This window comes from Strongylocentrotus purpuratus, unplaced genomic scaffold (genome assembly GCF_000002235.5).
Source record: "Strongylocentrotus purpuratus isolate Spur 01 unplaced genomic scaffold, Spur_5.0 spur5_scaffold_9, whole genome shotgun sequence".
NCBI classification, from domain to species: Eukaryota; Metazoa; Echinodermata; class Echinoidea; order Camarodonta; family Strongylocentrotidae; genus Strongylocentrotus; species Strongylocentrotus purpuratus.
In genome coordinates this window covers 11061098-11080596 of record NW_022145615.1, presented here as the reverse complement: position 1 = coordinate 11080596, position 19499 = coordinate 11061098, and the positions used below count along the sequence as shown (strand labels likewise).

Genomic DNA, 19499 nt, shown 5'->3' with positions numbered 1-19499 from the left:
AAATGAGAGAGAGAGAGAGAGCGAGAGAGAGAGAGAGAGAGAAATGAGAGAGAGACACAGAGAGACAGAACGACAGAGAGGGGGGGAGAGGGAGATGGACAGAGAGAGAGAGAGAAATGAGAGAGAGACACAGAGAGACAGAACGACAGAGGGGGGGGGGGGGGAGAGGGAGATGGACAGAGAGAGAGAGAGAGAGAGAGAAGGGGGGATGTTGGCGATCACAGATACAAAACATTAGAAAGACATGGGATACCAGGAGAACAGGGTGCAAATAAAAACATCTTGCTTATTTATACCTGCATAATCATATGCTTACCTTGTTATAGTGACCGTATGTGATTGCATTTGGCTTGATACCTCTCCTCCTCATCTCCATAAAGACCTGTACAGCTAAGACGGGTTGCCTGTACTGCCCACACAGCTGCATCAGTACACGATAACACACCTACACAGAGAACAGAAGAGACAATCTTTGTCACTTACTCTGTACAGTCTGTCTGCAAAGTCCTTTGTCACATGCTACGGGCAACAAGTGCTTCACAGTCAATTCCTTAACTAAATTCCTAATTTCAACTCCAGATCAAACAAAAAACCTGACCCTAAGCATAAACCTAACCTAAGACCCAATAGAAACTCTAAACCGATCCTATTCGTTTGACAAAATGAAACCTGGAGTAAGTGTCAGGCTACCTGTTTGTCAATATAAGAAACACTGAATGTCAAGCCAAGTTAAGAACCCTGAATAATGAAGTGTTTGGAGTGGAAAATGAAACAAAACTAAAAGCAAATAAAACGATATGCCTCAAAGGGAGCTTGCAAATGTAGGTGCTTGGAATTTAATATTTGGGATTGAACTTTAGGCGTTACTGTCTAAAATATCCTTGAGATTTGTATATTGTAAAATTCCTACCATGCTCTATACATCAATGAAAAGTTTTTCTTCATAAGTTTTATAAAGAGAAAAAAGAAAATGAAGCTACAATTTTAGATGTAAATTTATGAAATGCTTGCACCTCAAGGAAAACAGAATAACATGGCATGTCTGTATAATTACTCCATTGCAAGTGAATTACTAGAGTGTAGGTTAAAGGCATTGTTTAACAATGTTTCCAGTTTTACAAATCTGAGATGCATGGCCCTACAGTATGTGTTATTAGTGTCTGTGATGTGGTATAATATTGAAGCCCTAAAAAAATTGCACTTCAAAATGATCATGAAGTGCCTCAAAAAGTAAAAAATCTTTGAGTGACCGGTTTTAACATACTCATTTTCCCCAATAGACAGTAGTTTTCTAAAAACTGTTGGGAGAACAGTTTTTGACATTTCTGATTCCAATCATAAATATCTTGATAATCAGACAGGCGATCGGCTTGTAAAAAGTTGTGCGATTCCTGATTGACCTAAAGGTTTATAATTATGATTGCAGCATGAGCCAAATCCAGGATTTTGTTTTAGAATCTGAGACAAAGTTACCCAATCCCTTTAACACTTACTCCATTGCAAGTAAATTACTAGAGTGTAGGTTTAAGTACATTGTACATGTCAGTCATTCAATGGGGGTTGGAAAAGTTGCCTCACTCATTTATTTTTTACTGACCTCATCAAAGAGCGAAATGTTCTTATCCTGCATCTTCTTGAGCACCTCGAAGGCCGTTCTGAGAGCTCTCGTCTTGGAATGAGTTGCTTTCACGTAGGACGGTAAATGGATGAACCACAGAGCATAGGACTGGCCTAACAGGTAGCTATGTAGGAAAGAACAAAAAGAGAGAAGGTTAGTAAGAAGGGTGTTCACAAGGCATTATGATTTGTTTAGCAACTCATAAACTTTATTAATTTAAAATCATGGCGTAGAGTTATCACAAAGACCACCCTGGTTACTCAGATCTTCTGGGAATACCACCCTACATGTATATTTCTTTAAAACAAAAATTATAGTCTATATTAGTGAATGGACTGCATGTTGACACTCAATATCCCAAGCCAAGCTTAAATTTTGTTTACACAATAATTTAGATCAGGGCCCTGTTGCACAAAACTTACCATTGATGGTAACTTCCATGGAAACTTTGATTTTGATTGGCCGTTGAGCCCTGTAACCATGGTACTTGCCATTGATGGCAAAGCTACCATCAATGGTAAGTTTTATGCAACGGGGCCCAAATGTAGTATAAGATAAGGCCTATAAGTGTAGTCTACTGCCAAGATAGTTCAACCAAGGCATTTTTTAATGGAAAGGCTTCATGCCAGCCTACTCCTGTCGTTCTGCAGAAATCGCAGCTACTCACTTTGCCCACTGTTCTGGTGATGCAGCCTGCATCTTGGCCATCTTCTGAGAGTTCCTCATCTCTTGTTTGGTCCTCCTGGGGAACGGACTCTGGGCCACGCCCTGCTTGGTCCTGCTGATGTTGGGCGTCGACAGCTGGTCTCGGACCTCCGCAGTCGGCGGAGCGTGGAACAGCTCTCGTTTCAGGATTGGGAAATCGGTGTAGCTGCAGAAAAAAAGAATGGATAAATGAATTGAGATGAGTCGGGCTGAATATGGTATACCCTATGGCCCGAATTCACAAAGGAGGTTTAAATTTAACCCATGGTCTAAAATTAGCGCAAAATAAGCATGACACAGTCAGAGGTCCAATATTTATTACACACGTGCAAGGCAAGATACGCTTTATTTGTGCTAATTTGAAGCCATGGGTTATGTAAATGATGGTTTAAACCATGGGTTAAATATAAACCTCCTTTGTGAATTTGGACCTATGAGTCTTGTATTCCAAAGAATGAAATTTCATTTGTAACATGATTAACAGCTCATAAATTATCTTGAAAAGTCAGACTATAAACTAAAGAAGAAATTATTAATCATACTCCTATAAACTAAAGGAACAGATTATTTCTGCCACCTTAGAGTCGTGTAGAGTGGCATATAAAATTTCTTTACAACAGACTAAAAGATCTCAGAATTGTTATCTAATAAATAAGCTTTGACTTAGTGTTTTAAAAATAATGCAATCCTTATCCTGCCAATATAACTCAGGTTATCATAATAGTTTCTAGTTTGAACTCTGGTATGACACCGGGTTAGACCAACTTGACATGTAAATACATGTAAATGTAAAATTCCCATGTAATATCTTTCTTACACATAAAGAATTTCAGAATTTATAATTTAATCAATAAAATTAGTTAATTGCTTACCATGAAGGAAAATCACTCCAGTTAGTGTGAGTACTTAACCTATTGTCTACGGGACCCGGGTGGTGCCTGTGTTAAGCCCATGGGAATTAGATAATTCAGTAGTCCAAGGGTTAATTAGACTTACTCGTATTGAGTGCCAGTACCATCCGCATCAGGAGGCATGACAAAGACTGTATGCTCACTATCCACCTGACTCTCAGTGTCTATCAGATGAATGTCATCTTTGCAGTCAATATCAACCTGGAGAAAACAACGTCATGTCGAAAAGGAGTGGTAATGATGCATCGATTCATTTATTCATGAATTTTATAATGTATTCTTAGCCCCGCATCTCTGGAACAAACTCCCCTCGTTCTTAAGAAACAGTACTTCACTAGATTTCTTCAAAAAACAACTGAAAACATACATGTACCTGTACAACTCCTCTTAAATTGTTGATAGTCTAAGAGACAGTGCCTTGTGTCCCTTGGAAAAGGCACTTTGTAAATCCAATTATTATTATTATTATTTATTTATTATTCTCCTGATATCAAAAGCTGCAGCTGCAGGTAGCTCGTATTGGTCTATCAAAATATACAACTGGTTTAATTATCATTATCAAAACAAAAGATATTTCTTCTTCCGTCAGCAAGAACTATGTACTGTCCATCGCAGTGCAAGCCTTCTTGTGTACAGCTGATGATTTTTTTTTTTTACTAATGTGACCATCAAACTCAGTCACTGACAAGTTGTGTTCTATGTTTTCATGTTCTTATGCCAAGACATTTACAGAGACAGAATGCTAGGTAAATTAAACAATGCATTGCAGCACATATTCAGCGATAAACAATTTGATTAGCAGTTTGGAGAAGGAGAGCTATTTAAGGAAAGACTTGGAATGAATAAATAGCTACCTTATCAATACAGTCGTCAAAGAAGGCAAATTTCTCATCGTTTTCTGAGACGAACGAGATCTCTTCAATGAACTTGATGAACATCTGTGTTTTCAGGAACTGTTTGAAGAACACGTGGGATGCCTTGTCTCGAGTCTTCAAGAAACCTGAGGCAAACAAATACAAATCAAATATTAAAATATTAAATCAGCTCTCAATTAACATAAGAAAAAGGGGATCATGGGGGACCAACAGGCACCGATTAGGCATTGTTTGCTATATACATGTAGAGGGCGCAAATAGCGATAAGTAGTGCAGTGGGGCTTAAATGCAAATTTTTTAACCCTTTATGTTTATATGCATCTTTTTCACAACTAAAATTAAAAGATATGTGTATAACATCTTTGAGAGAGAGGAATACATTGATGATTTCTTCAGAGCAGAGTTTGGTTCTACTGCAGGTACATGTATGGGGTTTCTGACAAACGTGCAAAACAAAAATATTTCTAATTTCATTTCAATTAACGTAGGTAAATTGAAAATGCTGAACACAATTGAAGATGAAGAAGATTTATCACCGATTAAACCTCTTACTTCTACAAATTTGTTGCATATTCACTAATGCACTCACAAACATGTATTGTTTGTATAACAACGATCATGGGATTGCGATCCACATACAAGTACATACTAATGTGTATTCATGCATCTCTGGCCACAACCGACGCAGCAATATCAACTATCTGAACAATCCACCGTCACCTTAATGATATCCATTCAAGGACCTAACCTCCAAGGTAAAAGCTGCTCAATCAATGACCTCCCACCCTCGTGCAATCACACACAATGCTTAAATCAACATGTGGTTTGACTCGGACAGTAAGCATCCAAGCATGGTTTACACACAACGAGGGGATTAGACAGTTCAATAGACCACCTACGCAGTGGGATCGCCCACCCATCTCGCACTTTTTTAAATATGTGCCTCTAACGCTTCCGTGGCAATGAAAAGAATCGTTGCTACTCATTCATACTCCATACAGAACTTTATCCTTAACCTTGTGGTTTTATATCAGTCAACTGACATTCTGATGATCTTGTAAAAATATTGATCTAAATCTACTGTATTTATACTAAATTATACAATGATTTAGAGGTGAAGTGGTTTTCACATGAATGCTGTTTACTTTTATTTTTTCCATACTTACATTCTGTTGCCCTTATCAAAATATTAGGCGATTGATATTGATGATCGTGTGAAAATATTTCCCTAAACATATGTACACTGCACAATGTTAGGAAAAGGAGTGATTTCTCACATGAATGCTGATTACTATTTCTTATAGCAACATTTGGGTGATAAGTGATTTTATCAAAATATTTTTCCAAACCCTTGCTCTATTAAAGCTGATATGCCATAATATGTCTTGCAGTAAGCTGTCAAGAGCATGCATATAATGCCAACATTTGTCACACCTTGGTTCTGGTAAATAGTTTTGATAAACCTTTGTCGGTAAAAATACCAGCACTGTGCTTCGCCTTTTCATAGCATGAGTAAAATGCCTGCCTATCATCATTGAACCCCCCCCCCCCCCCCGGACCTCCTCTCTCTCTTTCTCCCTCTATCTGTCTCTGTCTCTTGTTTTTTCTTCTTCTCTCTCTCTCTCCCTTTCTGTCTCCGTCTCCCTCCCTCCCTCTCTCTCCCTCCCTCCCCTCCCTCCCTCCCTCCCTCCCTCCCTCCCCCTCCCTCCCTCCCTCCCTCCCTCCCTCCCTCCCTCCCTCCCTCCCTCCCTCCCTCCCTCCCTCCCTCCCTCTCTCTCCCTCCCTCCCTCCCTCCCTCCCTCCCTCCCTCCCTCCCTCCCTCCCTCCCTCCCTCCCTCCCTCCCTCCCTCCCTCCCTCCCTCCCTCCCTCCCTCTTCCTCCCTCCCTCTCTCTCTCTCTCTCTCTCTCTCCCTCCCTTCCTCCCTCTCTCTCCCTCCCTCCCTCTCTGAGTGGCCTCTATGGACAGGTTTGTATAATATAAAAATAAATCTGTTTTGACTAACCTGGGTAGTCGAATCTTGAGCTAGCATCTAGAGCTCTATTGCTGGGTTGCTGAGTGATAGGGAGTAGATAGTGGCTGTAACCCTTCAGCATCATCGCCATGAAGGCTAGGAATGCATCCTGAATCCTCATCTCCTCTCCCTCTCTCTCTCCTCCCTCTCCCCCTCTCCCACCCTCCCTCCCTCTCCTTCTCTCTCTACCTCCCTCTCCCTCTCTCTCTCTGAGTGGCCTCTATGGACATGCTTGAAGGTTTGTATATAAAAATAAAATTGTTTTGACTAACCTGGGTAGTCGAATCTTGAGCTAGCATCTAGAGCTCTATTGCTGGGTTGCTGAGTGATAGGGAGTAGATAATGGCTGTAACCCTTCAGCATCATCGCCATGAAGGCTAGGAATGCGTCCTGAATCCTCATCTCCAGTTGCATCTGTCAAAGTAAGAAAGAAGAAATGAGGAATAAGTACACCAGGGTCCTGTTTTAATAAAAACTTGCCATCGGTGACAAATGGCAGTTGTTGTTATAAGCTACTGAAATCCTCGCTTCTGATTGGCTGAGAGCAAATTTGTCATCGAAAAAAGGCTTTGTGAAACGGGTCCCAGAGCCATACACCGAGTACAAGACAACGGGACAAATTCAACTTGAGCCACTTAAGCAGAGCTGCCAACCTTGTGCGACCAAAAAAAGGAATCATGATGGCAAAAAAAAGGAATTTCAAGCAAAAAAAAGGAATTCATAAAAACGAAACTTACAACCACGCGCGACACACTTCCAATGCAAAAATGTTCATTCATTATGCTGTTTTTTCCATACAAGCAGGTAATTTTTTTGGTGGTTATTTTGGTATTATCGGCATTTCATTTCTTTTGAGAATATTTTTCTCTTCAAGTATGTTTTAAAATTAGTTTTCTATTGAATTCGTGATCAAATCACCATTTTAGGGCAATTGTTGGACGTGCGGTCTGTAAAAAAAAATAATAATAAATAAAAAAAATATAAAAATTATTAAAAAACGTATTTTATGAAGAAAAAACGTAATACCGTAATTTGGAGGGAAAAACGGAGTAATTCCGGCAAAAACGGAATGGTTGGCAGCTCTGCTTAAGTACTTCAAAAGGTAACAATTTCTGTTAGCGTTTTAGATCAGTGAGGATTAAAAATTGAATTTGCTGTGTCCAGGTTTTCAGGTCAACTGAATTTCAAGGATAAAATTGTCTGCTGTTTCTATTTTCTATTGTTCCCAAAAATTTGTAACATGTACGAAGATCAAGATCTTCTGCCGTTTCATGCTAAATAGCATGTGGCCACTAAAAGCCATAATGTTAAAAAATATGAAAAAAGGAGTAACTCATGCAAATCATTTTAACAGAAAAAGTGAAATGAGGCAGTAGGCCACATGGTTGTCTAGGAAAATATTACACTATTCTCATTTGCTCTCTCTCTCTCTCTCTCTCTTTTTCTTGCTATATTTCTATCATCATCATTGTCACAATTTATTTGGACTCAATAATTCATTTGGACACATTTTCAGTCTTTTTTTCTTTCTCTTTCTTTCTCTGATCATCATCTTCATTGTTATCAACATCACCACCACCTTCAAAGTCATCATCGTCGACTAGTCGTCGTCATCACCATCACCATCACTATCATCTTCATCGCCACCACCCTCAAAATCAGCATCATCATCATCATCATCACCACCACCACCATCATCATCACCATAATTATCACAATCATTAAAGCGCACTGAACAATTATCAGATAGTTTACAAGCAATTAGTGGACGACTCACCTGTTTCTTCTTCAGGCTAAAATCCAGCGTGATGGGCGACACCTCGACGGCGAGTTCATCAGAGATGCCATCACCTACCGCTGACTCCTGGATGTCTTGGTATATCTTTGTCAGGGTGTTGTACAGTCTCTTGGCTGGTTTCTAAGACACAAACAAAACAACGAGGAGAGTCAAAAGTCACTCATGCACACTACACAGCAATCTCTCTACCTAAAATTTCAGCATTTGAGAGTGAGTCCAAGATTTTGGAAGGCAAAATACAGCACTGTTGATAGCTCTACATAGGGACGAGGGGGTATCTTTCTACCTAAAATAGATCTACATGTCCTTGTAGAAGTTCATAAAGATGTCTATTTGAGAATTTGAAAGTGAGTCCAAGATATTGGACAGCAACATACAGCACTGCGCTGTATTATGATACATTTTTCTGCTCATTGTATCAAGTCAAAATAGCCCTACAGGAGTGTCATCCTCATCATTACCCTCCTCTTCATTATTAATATTACCACCCTCATCATCATCATCACAATCATTAAAGCGCAATATATCCTTAGCCCTTTTAGGGTTAAAGATATTAAAATATTTTATGATTTATTAAAAAGTAGGTTGTAAGGATAAGTCCTTCTTTGTTCCTGTGCTGAATAAACAAAACAAACAAAAACTCACCTTTGGTAGTATCTTCCATGTTATTCCTTTCTTGTCATCGAGTCTGAAATTGAAACAAGCATTATTCCATTATTAATTTTTTTCCTTGACTTATTAACGTACGTGATAATCACCATTAATTGGTTTCTCTTCTTACTGACACCACTTTCAGATCCTTTAATGTACATGTAATTGCAAATCCATAAAACATACATTAAGCATACTTGAAGAGTACAAAGTATCATATCAACACTTTATGGCTCCTCAGACAAACAGATTTACTATTACTATCTCATTTCCTCATTACATCCAGGCATCAATGTATATACTGCACGTGTTTCACACTGCTGATTGCTATACTAAACAGTTGCCTTACTAAACCATGCTATGCTCACTTCCCTCCTTGGAAGAAAACTGTATACAAGTTTGGGAACCAAAGGTGATCTGACGATTGCCCTTGCAACAATTTCTCCAGGCTTTATTTCATTGAAGGTACATGTATAAGATTAGGGTAAGGATGGGGGTTGTCGTTGGGCTTAAGGTTAAGTTAAGGGTTAGGGTTGGGTATATTCATATTCATATTCAATCAGACAAGTAGACTGATGAAAATTTGAAAGAAATCAGACATAAAAATGAGAAAACTACAAAATTTTATAAGCAGGCCCCTGTATACCGACCCTTAAATTTGTAGTCCCTGAAACAAAAACTAGTATGAAGTAAGTATGAAGCCCTGCATCAGCATCACAAACAGTCCCTGAGAGTAACAATTAGCAACTTACTGCAAGATTGTGTTGGTGTCGATATCGATGCAGATGGCGTCGTTGGGAGGGTCATACATGTCGAAGTAGCGGGAGTCGATCCCCACCACCACAGACATTGGGGCACTCAGGTAGTCAGACAGACTCAGTGGGCATAGGGGTATGTAGGGACACTGCCACACGAAGGGAAAGATTAACTGCAAAGAGAAAAATGAATTAATTAATAATAATAATGATAATAATAATAGGTCCCTTTATTTTATAGCGCTGCTACTATCTGAATATACTCTACTGCGCTTAATACAAAGTATCATATTATTACCCCGGCTGTAGCCGAGCTACCATATCAAGATGCCAAATCAGTCAAGGAATTCCTTCCTACAGGGTACCCATCTACTTCACCTACAGTAGGTGGAGAGTGGCAAATGTAGATTAATGTCTTGCCAAAGGACATTGGGGCTGCGGTGGGATTCGAGCCGCAAAACCATGTGATCCACGGTCTAGTGACGCATCCACTAGACCACGACACCTCTACAAAAACCACACGTACAACAACAACAAAATGGACGTCCCAGGTGGGTGTTTCACAAAGATCCTAAGTCAAACTTAACTTGAAGTTGGACATAAAAATTAGGAGAGCCATGTTTAGCCTTAAAATAAATATATTCAAAAGCGAAAATTAAAGTATTTTAGACTTTTTATGAATTCTCCATCAAGAACATGAAATTTCCTTGGTAATAGAAAATATGAATAATTTGATTCAACATTTTATGTCTTTAAAAAAAAAAAATTCAAAATATTTTTATAGATGCTAACGGCTTTCCATAAATGTTATGTCCAACTTACAGATAAGTTCAACTTAGGATCTTTGTGAAACACCCCCAGGAGACTGACTTACCGAAGAGACCGCTTCTGCCACACCAGTGAGCAGGGCTGGTCTAAGTGAGTGCAGGACCAGCTTGTGTTCCATGAGTAAGAAGGCCAAGACGTTGAGGGTCTTCTCCGGTCCCAGGTTCCTCAGCATGGCACAGTAGCTGGCTCCACTCAGAGGGATGGGCGAGGTCTGGGGCGTAGCCAGGATCAGCTGGTCATGGCCCAACTGAAATAACAACAGTGTAACATAATAATAATAATAATAGGCATTTCTATATCGCCGTCTATCTAGAAATTCTATTCCGAGGCGCACTAATTATAACCCCGGCTTTAGCCTAGCTGCCATTACAGCACTCCAGCATTTCAAGGAATTAATTCCTGCTAGGGAAGTTCAAGCTTCAGTATGGTGTATTTTGTGTTGTATGTTACCGATCACGTCTAGATATTAGTACATGTGATTGCAGAGCTCTCTGGAAGAACAGCATCAATACTGATGAGGCTACTCTAGGTTAACAAGACATATATTAGATGCTGCTTGTAAGTATCGGCTTGCATGGTGATGTAGATATACAGTAGGCTACCGTAACCGCAAGTAAGCCTACTGTATAAGACATATATTATTATCACATCATCATGTTCAGTTCATACAATGTACTTGTAGCAATGCTAGAGTGTGGGTCTGACAACATATCATGAAAAATAATACTTTCATACCAATTCATTTTCATGATTTCATGAAAATTTGGCAACATACTTGACCCCATGTGGCCTAATAGCTTGGACTTGCCCAATTGCAAGTAACAGGGAACAATGCAAGTTATGCAATGTTTACATTTGATTTCTTCATTCATCTTTTAAACTCACAAGAATTTTTTTTTTAAGATTAAAAATAAATTGGTGTAAAATTGAAACCCCATAATGGTATTTAATTGGATTAATCAAGGACAATAAAACAAGATACACTTTATATTAGCACTATTAATGGTTTTTCAAATATTTACTTTCAAATATCTCTATGTATATCTGCATTTATATTTTCCTTATAAAATACACTTATCCAATGGGGTTAAATCATACATTAATTTAGGCATCATTGTCTTTAACGTGTTAACCAAGAATTAGTTATCATATAAAATCTACAAAACTTGATCATACATCAAATAACATCAACTTGTAATAGATTCTTTCTTGTAATCTTTTTATTTTATTTTGTCTTCCTCAATGAATGTCATCTACATTATATGGCTATGCATTTACATGTCTGTATTAGTAAGTACACAGACATCCACATGTAAAATATAGCACCTGCTAGTTGAATATTTAGCGCAACAGCTGAACGTTTGACCCAGAAAAGCTTTGTCTACGGCATGAAAAATATTTGCACAAACTACAAACTTCCCCACCTGCTATCATGTATGATGAACAAAACAACACACTTATCAATATTTAGTCTCCGACAGCTGAAGTACCCGGTTATAAGGTCAAAGGTCAAAGACTATTAACAGTACCAAGGTACCTTTGTTTACATTATTTTAGATAATTTTCTTTCTGGAATCTTGTAGAAAGCTCCCATTTCAAAGTTCGAGCACTGTGAGATATTCATCTTTATGGTAAACACTGTTTTCTGTGTTTGTCCTTGATATTAGCTGGCCTGTAAACGCTTGCCACAATTTTGATAGAAACACATCCCTCCCTTTTAATAGTGCAGAACCAGCATTGAAAGATTTCATACAATCACTTTCAGGACCTGACAACATTTCTCATCTGCTACAGGCTCTTTGTAGTGCCTTCTGACCAGTCTTGAGGCAAAGACAACTGTTGGTTTAACAAACGAGCCTGAACAGAGACTCCTACATGTTCGTGTCCCATATGTGTTCTACAAAATGAAACCTGAAAAGCCTGAAAAGCCTAATACCTCAGTCACACAAACGAAAACCGAGACCAGACCAACAGCAGACCGAATCAGCAATTACATTACCACGAATGGCCAAAAATTGGTCAGTTTGGATTCAGTTTGGAGTTGGTCTGGCGGGTGTGACCGAGGTGTAATTGGGGAAGGTTTCAGAGCCTGAAAAAGGGCATCCCTGATGAGGGCTATTAGTCCCTAGCCCCTAGATCATGAAGTTCCTTAAAAAAGTAAAAATTTATGAGTAACAGGTTTTACCATATTCATTTTCTCCAATAGACTGTACTGTGAAAACTGTTAGGAAAACAGGTTTTGAAATTTTGAATTCCAATCATAAATATCTTGATAATCAGTAAAAGCCATGGGATTCCAGACTGACCTAAAGGTTTATAAATATGATTGCAGCATGAGTAAAATCAAGGATTTTGTTTAGAATCTGACCCAATCCCTTTAACCAAACATTAATGCCCATCTGACTCTTTAACAGACAATATATTTTATATATGACTTACCTCCATAAGTATCCTTGGTCTCTGAGGTGTTGGGAAGGGCACCTCGTGCATGAAATGAGAGATATGCCTGAAGAAAAAATGGAAAAGACAAATTTTAAGAATGAAAATATTTTCATAAAAATCCTATTTCTAAACAAACAAAATTACTATAATTTGACGTTTTCATTTCCCCCCCAAAAAATTAGGTATGGCCACACTTGCAAAACGTTCAAGGAGTTCCCTTCCTGTAATTTTGCTGGCTTGGCCTCAACCTTCCCATTAATTTCTAAGTGAAAGTTCCTACATCCATTCCTAATACAAGTTAGGACTTATGTGTTCTGGTTTCTCTTTTCATAGTTTAGCCCATCTTGAGGGTTCTAAAACTACAAGAGTTCTTGTGTTTTTTCCATTGCTTCCTTAAATAGCATCGTTCACTTCACAGAAATTACAGATGTATCAAATACGGGAAGCTGTAGATGTATATCTAATCCACAGAAATGTTGCTTTGTGGCTGTGCCTATGAAAGTGGTTTTTGAAGTACTCTCTTTCTAGCCAGAGATGACTGAAACTAATGAAATTAGAAGGCTTCCTAGAACGCAACCCCTCATTTATTGGCACTTATATTAAACATTAATTCTTATATGGTTTCATAGACATTTTTGTATACCAGGTATACATCCTGTATATGTTGTAGAGCTTATGTCTTTAATTAACACTGCCTGTAGCCTGATGCATTTGAAAATGAGGTTAAAAATTATAATATTGTTACTAGCTTAACAGTTGTATGCATCACATTTAGGAGATATAAAGACAGTTACAGTACTTGTACTGAGAGTTTACTGAACAAGTTATGAGTATATATTATATCAAGCTGACAGTAAATATTATTCATGAAAATAAAAAGTTCTGTCTAGGTTATAAGAAACAATATATGATATAGGGGATCAAACATTAGCTAGCAGCACGGTGCTGTAAGATTGCACTATGAGCTGAGAAAGATAACCAACAGTCTTTTCACGACTACACAAACAGTCCTTTTCAGGACTACACACCCTCAAGAAAGATTACAGAGGGTCCTTTTTAGGACTCCTCAATCCTCTCTCTCTCTCTCTCTCTCTCACATGGTGCACCCGCAAGCCTACTGTATGAGATTGAACTGTTTGTCATCTTCATTTTCAAGAGTCCTGCTCAAAAGCACAGACATGCAGGCAAATCACTTCCCAAAATAATTTCTGAAAAGGGATTGCCAATTTGAGTAGCAGGAGGGTTGATGGATCAGAGAATATGAACACTCTGACGTTTGCCAGACATGGTAATTGCATTGCATGGACATTGACGACCATCAGCTGGTACATTGACATTTATGTGCTCCCTCAGGGATTCAGTTGATGAGATACTAAAAATATTGCTGTCTCTACCAAAACATAATACACAGATATTTCAACATGCATGACTGTGTTGGGAATGAGTGTAGGCCAAAATCACAGACCACCACATATACATGTAAGTAGCACGTAAAATCAGTTTTATCATAGTTGATTACCTATATCAACTCTGAGGCTTACTTTTAAAGCCCCACTGCACTACTTATAGCTACTTGCGCCCTCCATATAGCAAAACAATGCCTAATCGGTGACCATTGGTCCCCCATGATCCCTTTTTTCTTTTGTTAATTGAGAGCTGATTTGATGAGATAACCATCAGTCAGTGACCATGCAGGGAGGTCTAATCCCTCCTGGCCAAACTAGTGCAGTGGGGCTCTAAGGACTTTGAATTCTAATAACAAAATACACATTTTAGAAAATAGAACTGGAATTTGAATCCTTGATTTAAACCAAAAACATTACTGACCAAATTGAACAGAAATTCAACAACACATGCAAAGAAGAATAAGGATGTTTTATAACTTTTTGAAATATTTTGTTGAACCCTATTACTTACCGCTATTAAGTATTGTACAATCTTTCACGAACCCGAGCTTTTATGAATATTCACGGCCAGAAACTTTCACAAATAGCAAATCAGTTTTATCATTCAATCGCTTCACAAGACAAAATATTGAAGGATCAACACCAGCTTGTCGTTCGTCAGTTTACAGGATGAATTTATTTTTTATTTTTTATTTTTTAAACCAGATGATCACTAACTCAAAACGACAGTTTCTATAGAGTTCCTCAAGATGCTATCATCTGAACTCAACATTACTTTAAAGCCTATCTGTACTAGTTTGGCCAGGAGGGATTAGACCTCCCTGCATGGTCACTGACAAGTGGTTATCTCATCAAATCAGTTCTCAATATAAGAAAAAGGTGACCATGGGGGACCAACGGTCACCGATTAGGGATTGTTTGCTATATAGAGGGCGCAAGTAGTTATAAATAGTGCAGTGGGGCGCTTTAAGTTCATAAAAACAGAATTTAAAAGAGTGAAAAAAATGGACAACCTACCTCTCGATGGGTATCGAACGCGGCCCCGAGATGGAGACCCGATAGATGAAGGCCAGGAACTTCTTGAAGGCCTCAAAGAAGGGCCAATGGGAGAGGAGACAGACGCACTTGTTGACGTGGATGTTGTAGCCGGACGGCCCGTTCTTGGTGTCGGTAGGCTTCAACTGCAAGGCCTCCCTCTGTTGCTCGCTAAGTTTCTCCTCGGGATAGTTCTCGTAGAAGGTCACGGCCGCTCCGTACACCTAGTTAGGGGGGTAAGAAGTGTAAAGGAAAGTGTTTTGGTTGGGTCTTGGGGAAAAGTCAACAAATTCAAACGTTGAATACAAGGTAAAATGTGACATTACGATATTCATTTGAAGTATAACAAAAATGAATCATTCAACTTCATGAAATATTTTTTTGATGTGCATATACCATCATGAAATCATTACACGAAAATCATCTTAAGAAATATAACAGAGTAAATCAGTAGACTACTCTCTTTTATCTTTCATCTTGACGTAGTGATCATATATTACCCTGAGAAAGATTCTCAATTTGGAAAAGCTGCTTCAGGGATTATCTCATCAAGGTTCAAGAAAGAAGAAATAACATTTCCTGAACACACCTTTCCTCTATATTTTGTATAATCAAGTTTGTACTTTCAGCATGGCCTGTCTAAATAGAGCAGACCATATCAGCATCCTTTGTTTTATTCAATACAATGATATCATTTCCTGAAATTGACTGCGGATCTTTCTTCAGCAGAAACAGTTCTCGACAGTCACAAATTTAGAGACTTTCTACTTTGTCAAACTCCACCCTTTGTACCTTTCCACCGGCAATGTCCGTAAGGACGAACGTTGAGAAGACGGGGAGGGGGTGTTCCCTGGTCTCCGCCCAGCACTCGATGGCCGCCCCCATGGGCATACAGAACGGGGTGGATTGGGGAAGGGGGAAGTCATCGTAGTCCTCCAACGGGTAACGGCTTAGCATGTCTGGAAATAAGCAAATAAGAGATCATACATTTCATTAAATCATGAAGCTAATAATACACCTGTATGGTCTTATCTACCCAGGGTAGCCTCATCAATATAAATAGTCTTTTTTATTAACACTATTCTTCTTGAAGGCCCTGCAATCATATTTCTATCCTGGCTTTCAGCAGCTTTTAGTCTTTCAGTCTTGTGTGTGTAAAAGGGGTATTGATCTCTGTGATAATAATATTAGAGAGAACTATTATATTGTAACAACTGATATATATAATAATCATCTGACTCAGCCGAGCCTTTCTCTTCATTAAAGCACATAGGGACACTTTGTGATATGCGTTACACAAATATGGAATACTATTAGAAGTAGTGGTGGAGTTTACCATGCTGACAGAAATGGACTAGGGGTATATTTATTCAAATCTTTAACGGACTGCCAATGGTTGGGCAAATGATTGATATAAATGTCAACTTAACCTAGTTGGCAACTACACGATAACAACAAAGCGGAAGTATAGGGGGGAAGCTTTGATTGTTTAATAAACCTGCACAAGTAAATACACTTTAATAATATTGAAGTGCTACAGTACACGGACATTATACAGTTTATGTACACGGAAGCAACTTTATTCAGCACACAGAGCTCTGTTATCTAAATATTTCAGGAGCTTGTTTGATAAAAGATGTACTTAAATCCTTAATAGTATATGAGGGATGAAACTGTGCTTTCTCACTTCTCTGCTTCCCCCATTATCTCTGGAATTTATCACCTAGTTGAGAACTAGTCGGTATTTTACACCTACCCTGTACGCTGTAAATAATACCCTGTGGTATGAATAGACTTCCTGTGTCCCCACATTCAATAGGAATCTAATTGAACTTGAGAGGGGCCCTTTGCTCTCTTCAGAATGACAACAGATTGTTGCTGCCTACTGGAGCCCTACTGGTAGCTCAAAGTGGGTCAATTGTTATACATTTTTTTCAAAGGGCTAGGTGCTCCCTTTATATTGCAATTTTATGGGGACAGATTCTGGGGTTATTGTTATTAACTGGATAGATCATTGACTCTGATTATTAGGGATTATTAAAGAGAAGAGCGGGGTTACTTTTCTTGAGGGTGATTGGTGGAGGGTGGGTTACAATGAAAGAATGACCAAAGAAATCTGGTAGAAACAAACTCAACTCTTTAGGTCATTGGAAATGTGTCAACTTTTATGGGCATTTCAAATTGGCTGGTGCTCTTTGTGTGCACTGATCCTTGAATGTATTCAAGGCATAAATCATTATTATCCCAAAGATACATTTCATTAGGAGGGGGGGGGGGAGTAGATTCCAATTCATACAAATATTCTGAAGGGAATATAAAGGTAGACAAGGAGAGAGAATATATAATAGATTGATGGGAATCTGTTACATATTCTGACATATGAATGGTAAACAGTTCATTATTATAATTTGGATCAAGCAGATGAGTACTTCCCTATTCATCTTTTATTTGGTTCAGAGAAAAAACCTGATCTGGTCCAACTGTAGACCTACGGTACATTGTATGTCAGGGTCAATTTTGTACAATTTCACCTCTTGAAATTTCCAACATTACAGTGTACCTTTTTAGTACAATGTAAATATTTTATATAGTCCTTTCAAATGATCTTGAAATCGGTATTCTAAAAGACACTGGTAACTTTCGATCAGGCATATGCAATCAATTCCATTCTCTTGGTTGACTCAGCCTCGTTTTTTCCAACACGTTCGACTCCCAGATCAATACTTGGCCTGTCTACATCAGCTCGAGTTTGCCAAATAACCCAATATTTTAACTATCCTGATCGCAAATAGCGGGATATTTGGTTGAGAAAATATCCTAAGAAATCTTGGGTCTTGTTTCCAAAATATCCTGCTATTTAGGAAATAGCGGGCTTATTTGGGCCCATCCGCACTAGTTTGTGATGAGCGTATCGTCTGGTGAAGACATAATTTCAAGCTCCAGGATAATATCTTGAGTCAGAAAATAGCGGGTTATTTGGCAAACTCAGGCTGATGAAGACAGGCCTATTGAATCATGTAAAGAGATAACCAGACTTTGAACCCTGGACCTTGAGGTTTCTGAACCACTGCTTAACCACTCAACCACGGATCCTCTGTAGATTTCTTACCTGCTTGGTACACTATTGAGTTTCCCCTGATGGCTGATTTCTTGTAGCACAGGTAGACATCAGAGCCCATCATGCTCCCCTTGTTCAGGTTCTTATTGATGAGACAGAATGCATGAGGTGGACTCTCATTCTACAAAATACACAAAAGAAAAGGAAGGGGAATATAATATTAACAGTGAAAACAACAAACTATTTTATTTCAGGGGGCTCCATATCCAATTTAGGGGAAATTGGGGGGGGGGGGGCTACTTTTTCATTTATTCATAAAAGGATACAATTTGTTAGTTTATTTAGAAGGCACCTGGCTTATTACTTAATACTTATACATGTATATCTTTGATTAAGGTTTCGCAATTGTTATGGGGGCGATTTTGGACTTCCTTTTTGATGTCGCCCCCATAATCGGATTGTTGACCTATTTCGGGGGCTCTTATTGGTATTTCCGGGGCAAATTCGCCCGCCGCCCCCTGATATTTTTTCCCCCTGAATATTAATAATAATGTATTTACATAGCACACTTTCCATATACATGTTCAAATACGTTTTAAATTATGTTGTCGACAGAAGAGGCAAGTTTTTAGATATTTGTGGAGGGTTTGAGAGACAGCTGGTTGCACGGGAAAACTGGGAAGATCATTCCAGTTGAAAAGAAAAAATAACTTTGATAAATTCACTGTAGAAAATGAAGAATTAAAGCAATTTGTAATTTCATCCTGAACAAAATCAAAACAAGCATACATGTACAGTATATCATGGGTACTTAGTATACAGAAAACAAAAATTTCAAATGCAATTGGCTGCTGAAAAGTCAGGCCAGAATATTAAAGCTCAACTTCGCGTGGATGTAACTGTATTTTTTACATGTAAGCCTCTGATTTTCATCATTATTATTATTATTATTATAACTATTTTCAAGGCACTTGGTTGGATTGGATAGAGAAAAAAGAAATTAAAATAGTGTAAACATAATTACATTCTTGCTTTGTCTCGCATGGTAAACATACCTGGAGGAGTACTATACAAAGTAGTCAGAATTATGGCAAAATTAATCCATTTTCATTTCATGGCTCACTGCTCATTTGAGAGTTGAAGTAAGGAAAGCTAAGCAAAAGCAGGAATTCAAACAATTTTCAACCAATGCACACTAAATTGAATCAACAACGCCTGAATGGCAACAGAATTTACTTCAGTAATGAGATTTGCATCGATTGTCTTTTTCTATTGTTTTCCTCCTGTAAGTACCCCTATGAATCCACAATAATCCTACTACCTTTGATTGAAATGTTTTTTGAAGCTTCACATTCATATTAAAGGGAAGTAACGGATGAGTGAAACCATGAAAAATAACAATTCC

At 38.4% G+C, this 19499-nt stretch overlaps 1 protein-coding gene across 4 annotated transcripts in view; it reads right to left on the bottom strand.

Annotated features, from left to right (window-relative positions):
* LOC590671 (C-myc promoter-binding protein) overlaps positions 1–19499 on the bottom strand; it is a 71280-nt gene that overhangs the window by 15801 nt on the left and 35980 nt on the right. For all 4 annotated transcript variants that reach the window (XM_030976828.1, XM_030976825.1, XM_030976826.1 and 1 more), the window contains exons 6-19: positions 18146–18275; positions 15829–15995; positions 15019–15260; positions 12593–12659; positions 10200–10400; positions 9323–9498; positions 8565–8607; positions 7899–8039; positions 6394–6535; positions 4089–4234; positions 3320–3435; positions 2286–2489; positions 1598–1742; positions 317–445 (exon numbers count right to left, since the gene is read on the bottom strand). In XM_030976828.1, coding sequence (XP_030832688.1) covers positions 317–445; positions 1598–1742; positions 2286–2489; positions 3320–3435; positions 4089–4234; positions 6394–6535; positions 7899–8039; positions 8565–8607; positions 9323–9498; positions 10200–10400; positions 12593–12659; positions 15019–15260; positions 15829–15995; positions 18146–18275 — 2049 coding nt within the window. The remainder of the gene's footprint in view (positions 1–316; positions 446–1597; positions 1743–2285; positions 2490–3319; positions 3436–4088; positions 4235–6393; positions 6536–7898; positions 8040–8564; positions 8608–9322; positions 9499–10199; positions 10401–12592; positions 12660–15018; positions 15261–15828; positions 15996–18145; positions 18276–19499) is intronic.